The 19,024-nt window shown below is 36.9% G+C and overlaps 1 protein-coding gene across 3 annotated transcripts in view; it reads left to right on the top strand.

The window, feature by feature from the left end:
- The window catches only part of RASA2 (RAS p21 protein activator 2), a 113,937-nt gene extending 97,192 nt beyond the window's left edge, over positions 1-16,745 (top strand). For 2 of the 3 annotated variants that reach the window (XM_036266203.1, XM_036266202.1), the window contains exons 18-24: positions 2,063-2,136; positions 2,937-3,046; positions 12,282-12,364; positions 12,977-13,185; positions 13,898-14,001; positions 14,354-14,543; positions 16,235-16,745. In XM_036266203.1, the coding sequence (XP_036122096.1) occupies positions 2,063-2,136; positions 2,937-3,046; positions 12,282-12,364; positions 12,977-13,185; positions 13,898-14,001; positions 14,354-14,543; positions 16,235-16,265 (801 nt within the window). In that variant the 3' untranslated portion in view covers positions 16,266-16,745. The remainder of the gene's footprint in view (positions 1-2,062; positions 2,137-2,936; positions 3,047-12,281; positions 12,365-12,976; positions 13,186-13,897; positions 14,002-14,353; positions 14,544-16,234) is intronic. The other variant, XM_036266204.1, reaches the window with a different exon arrangement.
- Positions 16,746-19,024: the final 2,279 nt, after the last annotated feature.

Here is a 19,024-nt window from a genome sequence, read left to right as displayed (position 1 = left end):
GCCTGAGTCACCCACTCACAGTCTCATGGACTATCACTGTAGCATGTCTTTTGTCGCAGATTTGGTTCTAGACTCCTAAAATAGCATGGGATATTTTTCCCTAATATAAGAGTTTTCTTTATTGTTCACTAGCTAAGTCTAGATGTGTGCAGTGCTATAACGTGCAAAAGTTTATCAGGCCAACTTTTCACTTCGTATTGTTCTCTGCTCCAGAAGAAACTAGGTATAACTCTGAATCCTATACTAGTCCCACAGAGTTTAGGAAGTGAGCCTGGATAGGTCTATAAACAAAATGACCATATAATTTAGTGTCCAAGCCTAGATACTTTTAAGAGTGAAAGGGAGTTCTATTGATTATATTGGGACCACAGTTGTAGACAAGGATAGCCCTGAGCACACTGGGACCTATATTCATCCTGCCTATAATCATCTTAATTATTGTGTTTTCTTTCACTTTGTCTAACTGTATTTACCCCATAGTTCCTAATAAATATAACAAATAGATAATAAATGTAATAATTATCATAAATAATAAATGTTTGTCAAATAAATAAGGCAAAACTAAGAAATGAAACATTCAAATAAGTTTTACACTCCATCAGCAGAGGTCCACAGTGAGAACTAAAGATGTGATAGGACACCTCTCTAGTTCCCTTGGATACCTGTTCTATATCACCCACACGCGTGTAATGCAAGAGCAACTCTGCCCTTGTTCTTTCACTTGCCAAGATTTCCTTCCAGCAAACTAGAAGTAAATGTTCTATTAAAAAAACCCAAGTGTGGGTTCTGGTGGGTAATTCACAGTCAGTCGTAGGAGAAAATGGCTGTGCCCACAAATTCTACTTTACATTAGGCACTGGTGCCTCAGTGTTGTTCTTACTGGAATGTACTTTGGTTTTGTTTTTTGTTTTTTTAAGTCCTAAATAAGACAACATAAAAAAGTACAAAGGAAAAAGCAAGGACTAAGCATATAGTTCATTTATGGGACAAAATAGGATTCCTCTCTAAGAACAAGAATTGTTCCTTGAGCTGCTAGTTTCCCTTCCCCGTGAAAGCCACGTGGCAAGAAGCTCCCGACAGGTCTCGGCAGCATACTTTCGAAGCTAAATGCTCTTCACTAGGGTAGCTTGCGATAGCTAGAGATAGGTACTTTAAATTTCCTTAAGCCACCACATTCTCATGTTTTTCATAGGAAGTTTGTAAATTGTGATTAGATTCCAGGTTATCCCAGAGAACTCAGTTATACTTCAGGCATTCCCGTGAAATACACTCTGTCAGAGCAAAAGTTAAATAGTAGAAGTCAGCAGACTCTTCTCTCTGTAAAGGGCTAGAGAGTAAGTATTTTAGGCTTTGCTAGTCACATAAGGGCTCTGCCACATGTTCTTCATTTTTGTTTTTATTTGTACAACTCTTTAAAAATGGAAAACATTTTCTTAACTCATGAGCCTTACAAAAACAGGCTGCATGTTAAATCTAGCCTGCAGAACCTTACCTATAGTATAGGTTTACAATCCTATATCTAAAATCATTGAGACCAGAGGTATTTCAGAATTCAGTTTTCAGAATTTTGAAACATATATGCTATATTTTATATAGTACCCACAGTAGAGCCTAAAGTTGCACTCCATAATCAAACACATTCATGTTTATGTAGCACAGAATGTGAATATTCACACTAAGTAGATAAGCGTAGACTATAAATAGCCTTACACCAGTCCCCAAATGAGTTTACTGTAAATCAGAAATAAAACAAAAAAACTATTTGTATTCAGAGCTTTAGAGATTTCAGAATTGCAGTTAAGGGATTATAGATTGAATTCTTTCTACAGGGAAATATATTCTGCGTTTTTTAGTAATTTAAGAATAAACTTTTTAGAATACTTGTCATTTGTAAATTAGGAACTTCCTCTACAATTAAATATGTGTTTTGCTTTATAAATTATAATTATGTGTATTTCTTAAAAATGAAGAACTTCATAATATTATCAGTGACATTTAAAATAAGCTGAATTTATGATGTATCTTATCACAAAGTATAATATTTGTCTATTTCCCCATTTAGTTCTTGGATGAAATTTCATCTACTGAAACTAAAGAGTCCAGTGGTACGAGTGAGCCTGTGTCCCTGAAAGAAGGGTAATTCAATGAAATTAGACATTAAAGTCACATTTTAGTATAGACGTTAAGGAAGTACAAAGATCATGGGTCTGGGAGTGAGGAAATCTGGGTTTTAGTTCATTGCTACAACTGCCTAAGTAGCATCAATCAGTTAAGTTACTCTCACTGTCCTATAAACTTTGTCAGATGGGCATGATTCTTTGTCCATGTAATTCTAGAGTTGTTTTGCAAATATAATGAGATTGGGGGTATTAGGCTAATTGGAGTTACTGTTTTGGAAAAGTAACAGTACTATTCAGTCTGTTTTTTGTTTTTTTTTCCTTTACTGATTTTAGAGAAAGAGGAAGGGAGAGGGAGAGATATAGAAACATCAATGAGAGAGAACATCGTTGGCTGCCTCCTGCATGCCCCCTATTGGGTATTTGGCCCACACCCTGGGCATGTGCCATGACTGGGAATCGAACTGGCGACCTCTTGGTGCGTGGGTTGACGCTCAACCACTGAGCCACGCTGGCTGGGCAAGTCCTGCTCAGTCTTAAAGTAGTATTATCATCAGAAGTTAAGGAGGAAAATCACTCATTTGGCCTTTTTAGTTCTGGGTGGCACAGTTATAAATAGTAGATTAATTAAAGGCTCTATTCCCTTAGTATGGCCAAAATAAATGCAAAAGTTATAGATGGCAAAGACATTTTTACATACTTAGTGTAATAATCTTATACCACCTTTTATATAATTTAAAATGAAAGGACAGTTTTTTGTTTTGGATATTAACTATTTTAATATTTGTAACTAAATGTTTACAACTGTTGTTTTGGCAGTGAGATGTATAAAAGAGCTCAGGGAAGAACTCGGATTGGAAAAAAGAATTTCAAGAAACGGTGGTTCTGCTTAACAAGCAGAGAGCTCACCTACCACAAACAGCCAGGTAGTTGTGTTTATGCTTTATTGTGGTGTCTTTTCCTGGTTCTCAGCGAAGGTTTTTTGTTTTTGCTGCTTAATGGGACTCTAGTGAACCTTGTCACTAACATAACTATAGTTTATAGTTTTTCACAGTGATGAGCACAGACTAAGAATGAAATAAATATTTAAGTGACATCTTGTAAATTACATTTTTTCTCGCACATGCTCTGTTTTTTAAAAATCTGTCTGTTATAATCAATAAGAAGCAACAGTAAGACTTTTTAGAACTTGAAAGTTTCTTTAACTCTGGGAGCCAAATTGGTAAGAATCAATATTTAATAAATAAGAGAATGTTGATGGTTTGCTGGATAATATCAACAAAAAATTCTCACAGTCATACCATAGGTAGTGATTCCTATAAAGTTATCAGGTTCATTGTAGAATGTTGGCCCTGCCAACTCCAAAATGGAAATTTTAATTATTTGCCTTCTAAGGAAGTACAGCTAGGCTATCTATTTGGGTAAAGAAAGCCATCTTTCTACAGTGTGATTTTAAGGGCTTCAGAGAAGCAAAGTCTGTCCCTCAGTGAATTGACACAATGCTTAAAATCACCTTTTAAGTTTATTCCTTTGGGGTAAAGTGTTAGCCACAGAAAGTCATTAGCTTCTTCTGATATCTTACCAAGAAGAACTTTATATCTAGATCATAGATCACATATAGTAGAATCCCTTTTTTTCAAAGTGATCATGATCCAAAGATGTTTACTTTAACCAAACAAGTCAATTAAAGCAAGAATCATTTAAAAACAAAAAGATTCATATACATCTTAAATATTTATAGTTTACCAATCTTTTGATAGAGAACCAAGATCTTTTCTTTAAAGATGGATCTGTAGGTTGGATTTCCCATTTGTCTTTCTTGTGCAAATATACCCCTAATGCATCAGTTTTCAGGTTGATTTCTCCAAAGTGAAGCTAGAACTTAAATACTTGAAAAGTAATCCAAGTACAGAATCCTTTTAGATTTTCAGGATAGTCACTCTAATGTTTTACAGCTTTCTCATCCTCATATAGATCAACCTTATTTGTGTGGGTGTGGGTCTTCTTTTTTGAAGCTTCTCAAAGCATTTGCCTAATTTTCAAATAAATAGTAAACCTGTTAGTAGGAGACAGTTGTCACTTTATATATATTTCAATAAATTATAATTACAACATGAAAAATGGCGTAAATAGATTTGGGAACAAACCTGGTGGACTTGGTAAGCAAAAAAGCCGAACTAGTGGAACAGAAAGATACAGCTTAATAGACAGTTGCCTAGCAACCACAAGCATTTAACATCCCATGTACATCATTCAGTATGTTTTACTGAAGAAATGAGGAGTCTTAGTCAATCCATCAAATCTGTTAGGTAAAATAAGAGAACTCCTGCTATAAATTCTGAAATGATAAAAGAAACACCAGACATAGGCTACTTTTAAGAGAATGTAGAGTACTTCCTGTAGAGTAGAGTGATAAGAAAAATGTTTTGTTTCATACTTCATTTGCATGACCTAGCCAGAATGACTATATATGTCCAAATATATTAGTAAGACATAAAACCTAAATGCATTTTATTCTTTAGGCATCTAGGAAATTTGTTATGGCATATAAATATGACTAAAGATCAGTAGGCTACCTATTTGCCCTTCCAGACTGCACTTTTTTTTTTTATCCTCACCTGAGGACATTTTTCCATTTTTTGTCCAGATAGAGTGGGGGGCAGAGAGAGGAAGAAAGAGAGAATAAAACATTGACGTGATAGGGACACATTGAGTGGCTGCCACCCACACGACCAACCAGGGCCAGGGACAAACTGCAACCAAGGCATGTGCCCTTAGCAGGAACCAAACTCAGATCTCTCCTGACCGCAGGCTGACACTCTAACCGCTGAGCCAAACCAGCCAGGGCCAGACTGCATTTTTTTATGCTAAGCATATTTCGAGGGATTTAGAAGTTATAGCTTATGTTGCATACTGTATGTGTTCTCACATTTATAGCAGCATTTTAAAATAGTTGTCACAATGTGCTAATTATGTTTATATTAACAGTACATTGAAATAAAATTTAAGGTGAGTTAGTCATTCTCCATGAATAAATGAGCTGTTTTTTCATTTAAAGCATTTTCTAATCTAAGCCAATATTCTAAAGTCTTTTTTGGTTTTAGACTTTAAGAATCAAGTGATAGCTCTGGACCCTTTCCTCCAGAAAAATGCACATACAAACTAGACACAAAAATGTGCATGTAATTTCAGGGAGTTCATAGACCCAAAGTCTATTCACAATTCTCAAGAGCCTCTGTTCCATCCAATGATTTTATGAGGATAAAATTTTGTAGACTAATTAGGCTGCTCTAGATATAAAATAGACACTTTAGAAGTTACGTTGTTTTCAGGCCTTAAGAATGACATTGAAGGAGTAAGCTCTATTAGATGAAGTTGTCAGATTGTTTACCAAAGCCTACAGTTTTAAGCATCCATGCTTGTTGCTTTAACTATTTTGATGGATTTTTTTCAAAAATGTATTACATGCTTTCCTGTCTTCTAAAAAAAAAGAGTTCATTGAACGTAAGTCAACATTTTCTAGATAACTTGGGTCTGTCATTGATAATATTAATTATTATATAGTACTCTTATTTAGTGATGTTTTCAGGGCTGCTTATGGGTCTGTGCAACTGTTTATTCCCCAGCTAAATGCCTTGGACTGCTGTGCTTTTTGTGTTTCTGTGAATGCTTCATACAGTTTTTCTCTATCCTCTTTGTATTTAGGCTGTCACCTTAATTATTTGTGCTGTCAGTGAACCATATGTAACATCTCACTTCCACCTCCATCACCTGCCTCCATTTTTTACTGCTAATATATTAGGAATGAGGACACAGGCTCTGTGTTTATTAAAATTTTGCATAAGATTAAAAGTCTTTGATGAAAGACTTTAGGAATTTCCTCTATGAATAAAATACATGGGCTTTGGATTCTTTGGTTGTTAAGCAAATGTTTTGTTTACTTCCTGTTTCCTTGCTGCTTTCTGGATAGCCAAGGCTGCTAGTTAAGTCTCTTGTTACACTTACTATGTGACTTTGGTGTCTGAAAGAGTGCCTCCCAAGTTTTCTGTAGCATAGCTGAATCATTGAGTCTCACTCTATCCTTTTACTGGATACTAGTATTCTGAATTTTTCTACCACTTAGAATCAAACAATATGGTCTTTTTCCAGATTACTGGAAAAGGAATTAATATAATTTTCTCAATTTTAAGGGTGTTTCTCAAATAGGTTATTAAAATTTTGGTGCCTGCTGAGGTAGTTAGTAATAAGCAATAGTAAGCAACAAATCTTCAATACAATAAAATTAATGTGTGTCAAATGAATATTATAGGACAGTTATCAGTCATGATTACACTGACAGTTTCTTATGGGCCTGTGTGCTTATGATTATGGTTTTATATTGCTCTATTATAATGCAGTCATCTTCTACAAGTGGAGTTCTCCTAGCTGTGTGCTGGAACCAAGCGGGTTATTGATGTTCCAGCCTCTTTGTCTCATCCATCCTCTTCTTTTGCATTCTCTACATGTCGTTTCACCAGACGACTCTTGCAGTTCTTTAACTTGTACTTTTTTACATTTGTGCTTTTGCATATGCTCTACCTAGAAATCCCTTCTTTCCTTCTTTACCTTTGTAATTTGTTGTCCTTTCAGCCTCAAATTCAGTGTTAGCTCTTTACAGAAGTGATTTATAACCCTCTAGCAACCTCAGTTGAGCTATTCCCTTACCATGCCTTAGTGATAACTTCTGTCACAGTGTGATTCTTACTTTTCTTTCTTTCTTTCTCCAATCTTTAAAATTCTCAGTGGTAGGGACCATGTTTTTACTACCTCCGGTAAGGCATTCAGTAGTTTTTTTTTTTTTTATCCTCACCCAAGGACATTTTTTTTTTTTTTTTTTTTGCATTTATCTTAAGATAGAGCAGGAGGGAGAGCGGAAGGAAGAGAGAGAAACATCGATGTGAGAGAGAGACATCAAATGATTGCCACCCACACAACCACAACCAGGGCCGGGGACAAACTGCAACTGAGGTACGTGCCCTTAGCGGGAACCAAACCCAGGACTCTGGTCCGTGGGCCGACGCTCTAACCACTGAGCAAACCAGCCAGGGCACATTCAGTAAGTGTTTTTAATAAGTGATGTTCTTCAAAGAAGGCCATGTCTTCCAGATATGCTGTGCTGTCATCTGAATTATTTTAAAAACCACAGCTCTAGGCTTCCAAACTGTTCACTAAGCATACTAATAATTCATCTCTGAAATTCATCTCTGAAATTTCATCCTGTGTTCTCTTTAGATATTGTCTACATTTGGGAGACCTGACACATACAGATACATACATACAGCCTACACAACTTCCATGTGATAGCAAATGTTCTAGTTCATATAGCTTGTGAACAATATAAAAGAAACTTCCATGATGTCTTAAACAGAAATCTCAGTACATTTGGGTTGACTTGATTTTCACCAGCTCATTTGTATTTTTTAATCCTCACCCAAGGATGTTTATTGATTTGAGAGAGAGAGAAAGAAACATCAGTGTGAGAGACAAACATTGGTAGGTTGCCTCCTGTACGTGCCCCAACCAGGGATCAAACCCACAACCTAGGTGTGCCCTGATAAGGAATCGAACCCGCAACTTTTTGGCATATGGGAGGATGTTCCAACCAACTGAGCCACCTAGCCAGGGTTCACCTGCTTGTGTTTTCACACACAGGGCTCTGTAGTATTTTTTTTCTTTGATAACTAAAGAGCATCATTGATTCAGTCATGCATTCATTCACCAGATATTTTATTGAGTGCTTACTATGTATCAGACACTATTCTAGACTCTGGAGAAAACAGTAGCGAACAAAACATACCAAAACCCTTGCCCTTGTGGCTCTTACAGTTTAGTAGTAATAAACAATACACCAAAAAAAAGTATGTAGTAGCCTGGCCAGAGTGGCTCAGTTGGTTGAGAGTCATTCTGTGCACTGAAAGGTTGCCATCTCAGTTCCCGGACTGGGCACATACCTGGGTTCTGGGTTAGATCCCCAGCTGGGGCACACGATCAATGTTTCTCGCATCGATGTTTCTCTCTCTCTCTCTCCCTTTCCTCCTCCCTCCTCTCTCTTACACGCACACACGCACATCCCATGTCTTCAAGTGAGGATTAAAAAAAGTATGTAGGATATTATATGATTATAAATGAGATGGACAAAAATAAAGCATGGAAGGGTAATAAAGAAGGATGGGTTCACTGAGAAGAGTTTCAATAGTAAAAATTCTAGTCAGGGATTGCTTCACTAAGAAAGTGACATTTGAGCAAAGACCTGAAGATGATGAGGGAATGTGCCACGTGGTTATCCGGGGTGGTAATAATGTAGACAGCTAACAGCAGCCAGTACAAAGGCCCTGAAACAGAAGCATGCGTGGAGTCTTCAAGAAAGAAAAGAAAGCTCTTGTGGCTGGGTGGCGGGGGGGGAGTAAGGGAGTAATGCTAGAAACTGAGGCCAAAAGATCGTGAAGAAGTTAGACATTATAGGGCTTTGTGGACCATTGGAAGTCTGTTACTCTGTGATGGAAAGGCATTGGAGAGTTTGAAGCAGAGGAATGACATCGTTTTAATAGGATTAATCACTCAGACCATGTGGAGTGCTGTGAGGAAAACAATGCAGGGGGCAAGGAGACCAGTTAAGGGGCTATTGCATTAACCAAGGGTGAGAGGATAATGGCTGGGACCAGCTGGTAACAATGGGGGTGGTAAAAATGGGTCCCATTTCTGGATCTGTTTTGAAGATAGTACTCACAGGATTTTCTAGAGGATCAGATGCCGAGAGTGAGAGAAAAAGGCCAGGACCCCTCCCCACCCCATCCTGCCCAGCACTGTATCTTATATAACATACTTGTCTTCCCTGGATTCATTATTTATTTTGTAGGAATACTTTCTCAAGGAATGATTTCAGATAGGCTTTATGGCTGATAAATTGTCTGAGTCCTTGCATATTTTTTTAAAAGTCTTCATTTTACCCTTAATCTCTTCTCCTCCATCATCTCTTCCCCCCCCCCCCCCCCCCAGTTCCTATCACAGCAGCGGAGTATTTTGTTTTTATTTATTTCCATCACCATTTATTCCCTCTATGCCTTCTTCCACTTCCACCCATCCTCCCCCAGCCCCACATGATAGCCTGAATTTAAAACTGTATTTCCTCAGAACTTAGAAGATACTACTCCATGGTTGGCTAGTTTCCATTGTTGCTGGTGAGAATTTTGATGTCACTCTTCTGATTCTCAGTCTTCTTTCTTCTTCTTAGAAACTGTTAAGCCTTCCTTTAGTTTTCAAGTTCTCATATTTTACTGCCAACTGTGTAGGTATTGTCTTTTTTCTTCCTTTTGCTCTGCACTTAATGGATCATTTCAATCTGAAGATTTCTACCTTATTCTCTGGAACATTTTCATTTCTCCTGAACACTATTTCTGTTCTGTTTCTAGAATTCTTATTAGACAGATACTGAAACTTCTAAATTCATCCGCCACGGCTCTTAACTTTTTTATTTGCAGTTTCTTTGTCTTTTTGAATGTATTTCTGGAGAGTCCTCAGTAAGATCTTCCACTTTACTAATTTACTTAGCAATTCATTCCAGTTAACACTGTTTACTGTGACATTAACTCGAATGACATGACAGTACATGTGCCTGGGCGCAATGTGCTTTCTCTATGTATGCCATATTATAATTGGTCCAGAAATGAACAAAAAATAGCAATTCTAGGGTATGTGCATGCTTTCTATATTCAACAAATCTAAAAATAGAAATTTCCTGCAAAATTTTTAAATTTCCTGTCATCTCCGTGGTGCTCCCTATAGTGTAGATCAACACCCAAAAGCATGTCTTTTCTGCCCCCCAATTTATTATAACTGATTTTCTCAGATCACCCTCTCTTTGTTGTATTATGTGTGTCTCTCCTTTAGAGTTTGATGATTTCCTCATCTGTTTGGTGATGTGTGTGTGTGTGATTTGCTCATATTTATGTTGCGCAGTTTGATCACCTGCTTGAGTGTTCAGTAGCTTACCGCCATTGATTATGAGGGAGGGGTGCGGGCTTGTCTTCTGGTGTGGGTGCCCTCCTTCCCCAAGCACCAGCACTCCCTGGGACATGGCGCTGCTCTCCAGCCAGTATGCATCCTTGCTGCTTTCGCCTGGGACATGCCTCTGTTGCCTGAGGTTTAGCACAGCTGGGGTGGGGGTGCAGGGGGTGGGGATTAGGACCTGATTGGCCCAGCTATTCCAGATGCAGCTCACTGACTAATTATCCTGATGTATGTCTGAGTGTGTCCATTGACTGTGACTCAAAGCTGTCTTCTAACCATACTTTTGCAGACAACTTCTACCCTACATGTCGCTCCGCCTGTGGCTTTCTTCAGTTTACTCCCTCCCCATTCCCCCACCACCACAAATTTGACCTGGTCTGCTCTCAGAAAATTACTGTCTTTTCCTATTATCTCTTGCAGTTACAATTTATATTTGTTAAAGTTAAATGTCATTTCCTCAGAAAAGTTTTCCCTAACCACCTAATTTAAAACAGCTTCCCCAGCCCTGGCCAGTTTGGCTCAGCGGTTGAGTGTCGTCCTGCGGACCAGAGAGTCCCAGGGGTTCCCGCTAGGGGCACGTACCACAAAAATACAAACAAACAAAAAATTAAATAAAAAAGCTCGCCCAGCGGGTGTGGCTCAGTGGTTGAGGGTGGACCCATGCACCAAGAGGTCACCTGTTTGATTCCCAGTCAAGGCACAGGCCCAGGGTGTGGGCCCAGTCCCCAGTGGGGGACATGCAGGAGGCAGCCAATCGACGTTCTCTCTCATCGATGTTTCTCTCTCTCTCCCTCTCACTTCCTCTCTCCCTCTAAAATCAATAAAAGGAAAAAAATATTTTTAGATAGAATAGCTTCCCCAATTACTTTCTATAATGTCACCTCAGATTATTTTCAGTGTAGCATTCGTCTCTACCTAATATTTATTTGTCTTTTAGCAGTCTTTCCAGACCTAAATGTAAACTTTATTAGGGGCCTTCTGTTTACTGCTATATCCCAAGTGGGATACAGTGTCTGGTATATAATACACATTCAATACGATAGTTGAATTGAGTGATTTTATGTGTGTGTGTGTGTTTTTTTTAATGTATATTATATCTGCTTGAATTACATACATTTTAGATTTTATAATAGGAACCGTGCTTAGCAAATATTCTATGTTAACCTCTCTTTTCAAGATAGAAACCCTTTATTAACCAAATAATTGTCTTTGACCAAAAACCTATACATTAATCCATGGACTAATATAAAATGTAAAGGTTTTAACCTCCAGCATTTTAATCCACGTGTCATTAAAACAAAGTTTGGGGAAAGAAATAGAAGCTTTGATTTTCTAAGAACAACATTACAAAATGACCAGAAAAAGTCATAATTCCTATGGCTATATGTGATCAAGTCTGTTCTCAGGTAAATTGTAAATTGAAGTGCAGCATATCCTTTATGACTTATTATTATAGAGCTTCTTTAGCAAACTTAATTTTCCAAAATCTTAAATTAGGTTCAGGATTCACTCTACCAAATAAAATTTTTACTTTTTTTCCCTGTATCTCTTAGAGTAAATTTATAGCTCGAGTCAGCTGACCAGCCAGCATGTGATAGTAATGAACAATTTTTCAATTAATCATTATTTTGAGGGTTACCCCTTAATTAAATATTAGATTGGAAAAGCAGAAAAATCCACTTAGGTATAATCAGATTCACTGCTCATGTAACAACTCCATGAATGAAAATGTCTCAGCAAGTTTTGAGTAGGCCTGTTTCTAAGTATATATTGTTTTCAGTTCCCATATAATGTTACAAAATATAACATTTTACTAAATTATATTGAATGTTAAGAAAAGATTTATGAGAATTTGTTCTAATCAACTGAAGAATGCCTTTTGAATATGGTCTCAGCAAAATTAATGGTAGATATATAAAATTACCTTTTTATTTTCTATATAAAGATCAATTTTATTTCCACATTTTTCCTTGAAAATGTTTTAATTTTATATTGAAAAAAGTAAAGAGGAAGTCACTTTATAGAAAACAATAAAAATTTGTCTGTTCTATAAAACAAAGAATATTTATATACAATTCTGAGGGAATATTTTATTTTTGTTGTACTTTTTATTTTTAGGCAAAGATGCAATTTACACAATTCCAGTGAAAAACATTCTTGCTGTGGAAAAACTAGAAGATAGCTCTTTCAACAAGAAAAATGTAAGTTATGGAAATAATTAAAGCTTGGTCATTTTATTATTTGCCATTAATCATCAATATTTTATAATTGCTGTTTAGAACTATCTTTAAATTGTCCTTTATTGTTGATGCCTTGTATAGTCTGTCTAGCCTATTAAGTTTAAGGCACTTTTCTCAATATTACCCCATTAAATTTCCCAGGTTGACATTCAAGTCTTTAGTAATATAGTCTCATCCGATCTGTGCAATCTTACGTTCTGCTGCCACTCAGTACTACCATTACACTCCAGCCAGCCAAGACGATTTCCTTGTTTTCCTATATTTTCCTACTGCTTTGCCTTTACTTATGCTTTATCCTTCATCTGAAATCCCCTCCCTTTATTCCTATTTATATGATAGTCCATTCCTTTGAGCATATGTGCCTTCTAAAAATTATACAGTGATGTACTGTTTAGTATCATGTGACTCAGATTGTCCTTAGGACTAACTTGCTTGAAAAGTAACAGTTCACAAGCTGCTTGAGCAAGTTATCTATCCAAGCAAACTATATATTTGCTACATACCTTCTTTTGTTTTGTGCTATGTGTTGGTTTTTAGACTGTCACTAACTTTTTATCTTAATTGTCTATAAAGATGTTCCAAGTAATACATACGGAGAAACCACTCTATGTCCAGGCAAATAATTGTGTGGAAGCTAATGAATGGATAGACATACTTTGCAGGGTGAGCCGATGCAATCAAAACAGACTCAGCTCTTATCATCCCTCTGCTTATCTAAATGGCATCTGGCTCTGCTGTCAGGAGACCAGTGAAAACGCTCTCGGCTGCAAGCCATGTACTGCGTAAGTTTCTTTCTGATTAAAAAAGTTCTCTTTCAAATGTGGTCTATCTAAACAATGGAATATTATTCAGACATGAAATGAAATGAAGTGTTGATATATGCTACAACACACATGAACCTTGAAAACATGCTAAATGAAAGAACCAGACACAAAGACCATATACTGTATAATAATATCTGTATAGTGTCCAAAATAGGTAAACTCACAGAGACAGAAAGTAGATTATCAGTTGTGAGGAGCAGAAGGGCACAAGGGATGGAGAGTGCTAATGGATACAGAGTTTCTTTCTAGGGTGATGAAAATGTTCTCAAATAAATAGTGGCTGGCACAAGAGATAAAAAGGGAGGGGGGGCAATGTTTAAATAGATGTGCAAACTTGAACCAATATATTGAGGAAGAAGGGCTTTACAGTCTCGTTTTTAATTGTATGGAACTGCTATGGTCACCCTATAGACTTAGGAAGTAACATTTTACTATTATGATGAAGCATAGGTTATGAAAATTGTTTCACTTTTAAATTTCCCTCCTTTTGATTAGAGTTGCATCATAACCAAACCTCTGTTGGCCCAATTTAATTATTAAATGAGACTGGTTTTCTGAAGTTCCTTCTGCAAAATTCTGTGGTTTTGTTTTTTAGTCTCAAACTATCAAAAGTCTTTGGCATGTTAATAAAAAAACTTTTCCAATGTCTTTAATTTTATTTTTATCATAGAGGTGTTCCTGCAGACATCCAAATAGATATTGATGAAGACAGAGAAACAGAAAGAATTTATTCCCTTTTTACTCTCAGTTTACTTAAACTACAGAAAATGGAAGGTAATATACAATTGAAATATTTTTATTTAACCATGTTTCTTAATTACCAACCAGTTCCTGAAGAATTCCTTTGCCATTATCTTAGCATTGAAAATACTTATAGATTTACCAGAAAGTTAACTTATATGAAAGTTAACAAACTCCCAAAGGGGGGCATTTTCATGAATATTCATGAAGTAAAAATACTACTTTTGCATAAATATGATCATAATTAATAAAATGAATGTATTTTGGTTATCTGTGCATTTCCAGGGTAAATCTCCCCCGCTTGAGACACTTGAAAAGTTCTCATTTCTACTACTAATTACATTTATGGCATATAGTTGTCTGATCAGAGATTTTCTGCTTATAGAGGCTTGTGGAACTATAGCAGTGTATCAAGGACCACAGAAAGAGCCTGATGATTATTCTAATTTTGTAATCGAGGATTCTGTAACAACCTTTAAAACAATTCAGCAAATAAAAAGCATCATAGAGAAGCTAGATGAACCCCATGAAAAGTATAGGAAGAAACGATCAAGTAGTGCAAAATATGGGAGCAAGTAAGTATTTTTAAGACACTTTAAACATACTATTAAACATAGTTTGAAATTGCCTCTACTGCTTTGTGCTCACACCTGAAATGCAGGTCTCCTGCGTACCTTCATCTTTCAAGATCCAGCTCAGAACCTTCCTCTTGTGTGAGAGTTTCCCTGGCTACTCACCCAGTGACCTCGGTCTTTTCAGTTCTGGTATCTTTCTCTTATGTTGATGCTGTTCTTCATCTCTACTTTAAATGTTATGATCCCAGTGTCATTCATTAAATTGAATACTCAGTATCCTGTTATTTGTTTTGTTTTCACTGATCCTCTTCCTTCTTAGTATCTCCCACAGTGCCTTATCCATACTAAGTACCAAAAAAATAAAAAATTAAAAAATCTAATGTCGAAGTGTCAGGGTATTTATGGTGGATTTTCGGATCCACCTCAGATGTTGATGGATACTACAGTGGATGACAACACAGCTAATATTTATAAGGAGCTTATTCTAGCACCAGTTACTGTGCCTAGTCCTTTACATCATATCACTTAGATTGTTTTTAGCAATAAGTAACAGAAATCCCAGTTGAAGGCCTAACCAGTAAGAAATCTTTTAATCTCACAAATTGAGGCCTAACTTATACAGTTGGTTAGTTCACCACCTCAACACTGTCATCAGAGTTCATCTAGCCACTCAGCCATACTCAACAGGATGATTTATATCTTCTTCAGGCTGTCCCCTTGTGGTCACAGATAGGCTACAATAGTTCAAAGCCTCACATTTCTATATAATAGTGTTCAAAGACAAAAAGAGCTGTTTTCTCCTAAGAGAAAAGAACCTTGTCTAAATTTAACCCCAGCTCCCCCTAGACTGCAGGCTGCCCAGAACTAGCACTAGAATCTGATTTCCGTTGACACAGAAGTGAATAGGGAGGAGACAGTTCTTAGACAGCAAATAAGTGTTTGCCACAATGTACACTCCTCATGAATCCTCACATCAGCCCATCATTGTTCTATTCCCATTTACAGCTAGTGGGACTGAGGCTCAGGCAAGGTGTAAGTGCCTGGCCCAAGGTCACACAGCTGATTAGTGAGGGGACTGAATCCTGGCATCATCATTTTAGGATTTTTTTTTTTAATTGTATGGATTAATTATATTTGTGTTTATGAACAATAAAAATCTGTTTGACAGGTGTAAATGTTTATGTTCTCCCTGGATAGAAGGCTCAGTACATTGGAAGGATTATTGTAAATACCTTAATCCTGTCTTTTCTACATTAGTGTAATCAGTTCTCTTCCAGCAGTAGTCATGCAGTGGTGGAGCCCTAGGAAGTTTCCATGTGAGGCCCTAGCTAGTGCTTGAGCATCCTTTCAAAAGCTTGACCAGCTTTTTCTTTTTCTCTATTAAGAAATACCAGTCTCTCTTGTACTAAATATTTTACTTGTTCATTTTATTTTTCCTATACCAGAATGTAAGCTCCATGAGGGCAAAGGGTTTTGTTGATTCTGTTCACTGTGGTGTGTGTAGCTTCTGAAATAGTGCCTGCCATGTAATAGGTGGTCAATAAATACTTGTTAATGAAATAAGACTTGGTGTGAGAGATTACCAAGGGAAAATTATAAATACTTAATGGATACTCTGAGATATTTATCACTTTTTTAAATGTTATATTTTTTAACTTTTGAAAAATTATTTTCTCTTACTTTTTTTCTAGGGAAAATCCAATTGTTGGGAAAACATCGTAGAGTTTGACCAATTGATTCAGAAGAACTGGAAATTATTTTTGTTGGAGGTTTTCAGTTCATGTCTTTTGTTCATAGTATTTAAGCATGAACATTGGCTTCAGTGTCACCTGTGTTCAGTTTGTATTTAATATTTAATCATTGGAATTAACTGTTTGAGGATCCTTGTGTTGATGTGTTACTAGAGAATTTGATACCCACGATTTCTTTCAGATCTATGTGTTGAAAGCCATGTTTCTGCAACTTTTTTTTAAATAGAAAGAATCTTCCTAGAGAAGCTTTGTTAACAAAAGAACTCCTCCATAGCAGGAAACCACCTCTTCTTGTAACACTCCGTGTTCTGTGGACTTACCACCACCATTAGTGCCTGCTCTGTTACTGCCGACATTGTGTTGTTTTTCTAGAAAATCCCAGCCCATGACTCGGAGCTTTCCATTTAGTTCACCTAGACCCTCTGCCTCCAAAAATGAAAAAAAAAAAAAACCCACAAGATTTTTCTTTATTCTGTCAGTCATTACAGATTACATTCAGGGCAGCAACAGAAACTAGAAAACTGCCAGAGCATCCCTGAAAGTTGGTAGATCCCTTTGCCTATTTAAAGGTGTAAACAGAACTCAGGAGGAACCAGGGAACACACACTATTGTGTGCATCTTGTTTACATTTGGGATGAGTGATGGCAAACGAAATACAATGAGACCACTAAATTTTTTTTCATTGTTTTAAATATCAGGTACTCATTTTCTTGATTTGAGAGTTCAGATTAACATACTTCTAAGGACAATTCTTCTGAAAAAGAAGAGAAACTAAAAGTGAAAGACGGTGGTGGAGAATCACCTGACTTCACCTATCATTCCATGTTGTGATGCAGGCACCGTCAGGATGCCCTCCTCCTAGTGTGACTGGGATCGAGTGGAGGGCTAACTCCAGAACAGTCACTCAGCGCACTTTAATAATCTGGGCTCCCAGCCCCAGGTTATACTTCAGATACTCTGTGGTATCTAATCTTTATGATCAGTTCAATGATCAGTGTTTAAGTCTAGAAATAGTGCTTTCCTGAAAATGTTTATATTTCATAGCTTTGCCTGCTAGCCAAATGGAATTTGAGCAAGCAACTGTTTGAATCCTGTTTTACCTTAATAATCTACTTTTACCCTAAAAACCATAACTGTAAATAAGCAGTCAAAGCAAGTTGCCATCTTGAAGTTAAGAGGGACACACTTTGCTTCATCAGTATTAAAAACCATGGTACTCTTATTTTGTCTTTTTAAATGCAGTCATTTTCTAAATGTGGTACTTTAAAACTTGGGGTATTTACATGTTTTTGTTTAAAACTGTGACTTATTAATGTGAGTCTAGCTAGTAGTGCTTTTATTGTTTGTTTGTTTCCCTGAGCATAAGCTATATTGTAAGATACACTCTGCTGGTTATGTTATTGGTGAGGAATTGTTTTTAAATTATATTGTTACTAGGTAGGTATTTTTAAAGACCATTGGCACACAATCGAAGTTGGTCCATAAATGATTATAACTGAGCAATGTATTTCTCTAAATGACTTGTAAAAATCAATTGGTTTTATTAAGAAACAGTTACAGACTGCATTATGGTAAGTTGTTCCTGGCCCACTTTATTTTATTTTTTTAAAAATATGTTTTCAGCCCTGGCCGGTTTTTGCTCAGTGGTTAGAGCATCAGCCTGTGGACCAGAGAGACCCGGGTTTGGTTTCCGCTAAGGGCACGTACCTTGGCTGCAGTTTGTCCCTGGCCCCAGTTGGATCCTATGGGTGGCAGCCGATGTGTCTCTCTCATGTCGATGCTTCTCTCTCTCTCCCTTCCTTTCTCCCTCCCGCTCTATCTGAAGATTAATGCAAAAGATATATATATGTTTTGTTGTTGTTGTTGTTGAGAGGGAGAAAGGGAGAGATAGAAACATCGATGTGAGAGAGAGACATCAGTTGGCTGCCTCCTGCATGCACCCTACTGGGGATCGAGCCCGAAACCATGTTTCCTGATGGGGAACAGAACCAGGACCTTTCAGTCCATGGGACAACGCTCAGTCCACTGAGCCACACTGGCCTGGCTTTCTTGGCCCATTTTAAAGACAAGTTTGAAAGATTACTTTAAATTGATGAGCTTGTAGATTCCAGAAAGTACACTGATTTATAAATACGAAGGAATTTAACCATTTAATAAATTTCTTATTATTGAATTTTATTCAGATTGAAATTTCCTTTTTAGAGTCTCTACCTGGAAAGGACATGAGCATCGCCAGGTACCAGTCAGCACTTCTTCGTGTTTTTTAGTCCTCTGCTATTTTTTATTTTTAAGGCAAAAGAAAAATTCTAATATTTATAATGTCAAATCCCCAATTACGAGTATTTTTAAAGGTCATGGCAGTACCAAAGGGACCAAGGCTGTGTGAGTGCATAACTCTGAATTCAAGGGAAGGCGTTTAGTCATCTAGTTATTTTCTTCACATGACACTTTAAAACAGCCAGTTGACTAGAATTAACCAGCTTGGCAAAGCCTAAAAAAAAGTAATGTGAAATTAAATTAATTTTTTTTTAAAATCTTCTGAAATAAGACACCATGTCAGAATGACCCTAGATAACCAAGGTACTTGCTTCCAAGGGCCTCATTCCTCTGCCATGACTTATGAGTACTTTGATTTTTACTACCTGATCTGCTTTCTCTGCCTTTTCCACACTTGAAAAAAATACATGACCGCTCACTTCACCCTAAAAACCTCTAAGTCCCAAGAAGGA

This window comes from Molossus molossus, unplaced genomic scaffold (genome assembly GCF_014108415.1).
Source record: "Molossus molossus isolate mMolMol1 unplaced genomic scaffold, mMolMol1.p scaffold_m16_p_18, whole genome shotgun sequence".
Lineage (NCBI taxonomy): Eukaryota > Metazoa > Chordata > Mammalia > Chiroptera > Molossidae > Molossus > Molossus molossus.
Note: the sequence above shows the minus strand (reverse complement) of the source record. Positions and strands in the feature narration are given on the sequence as shown.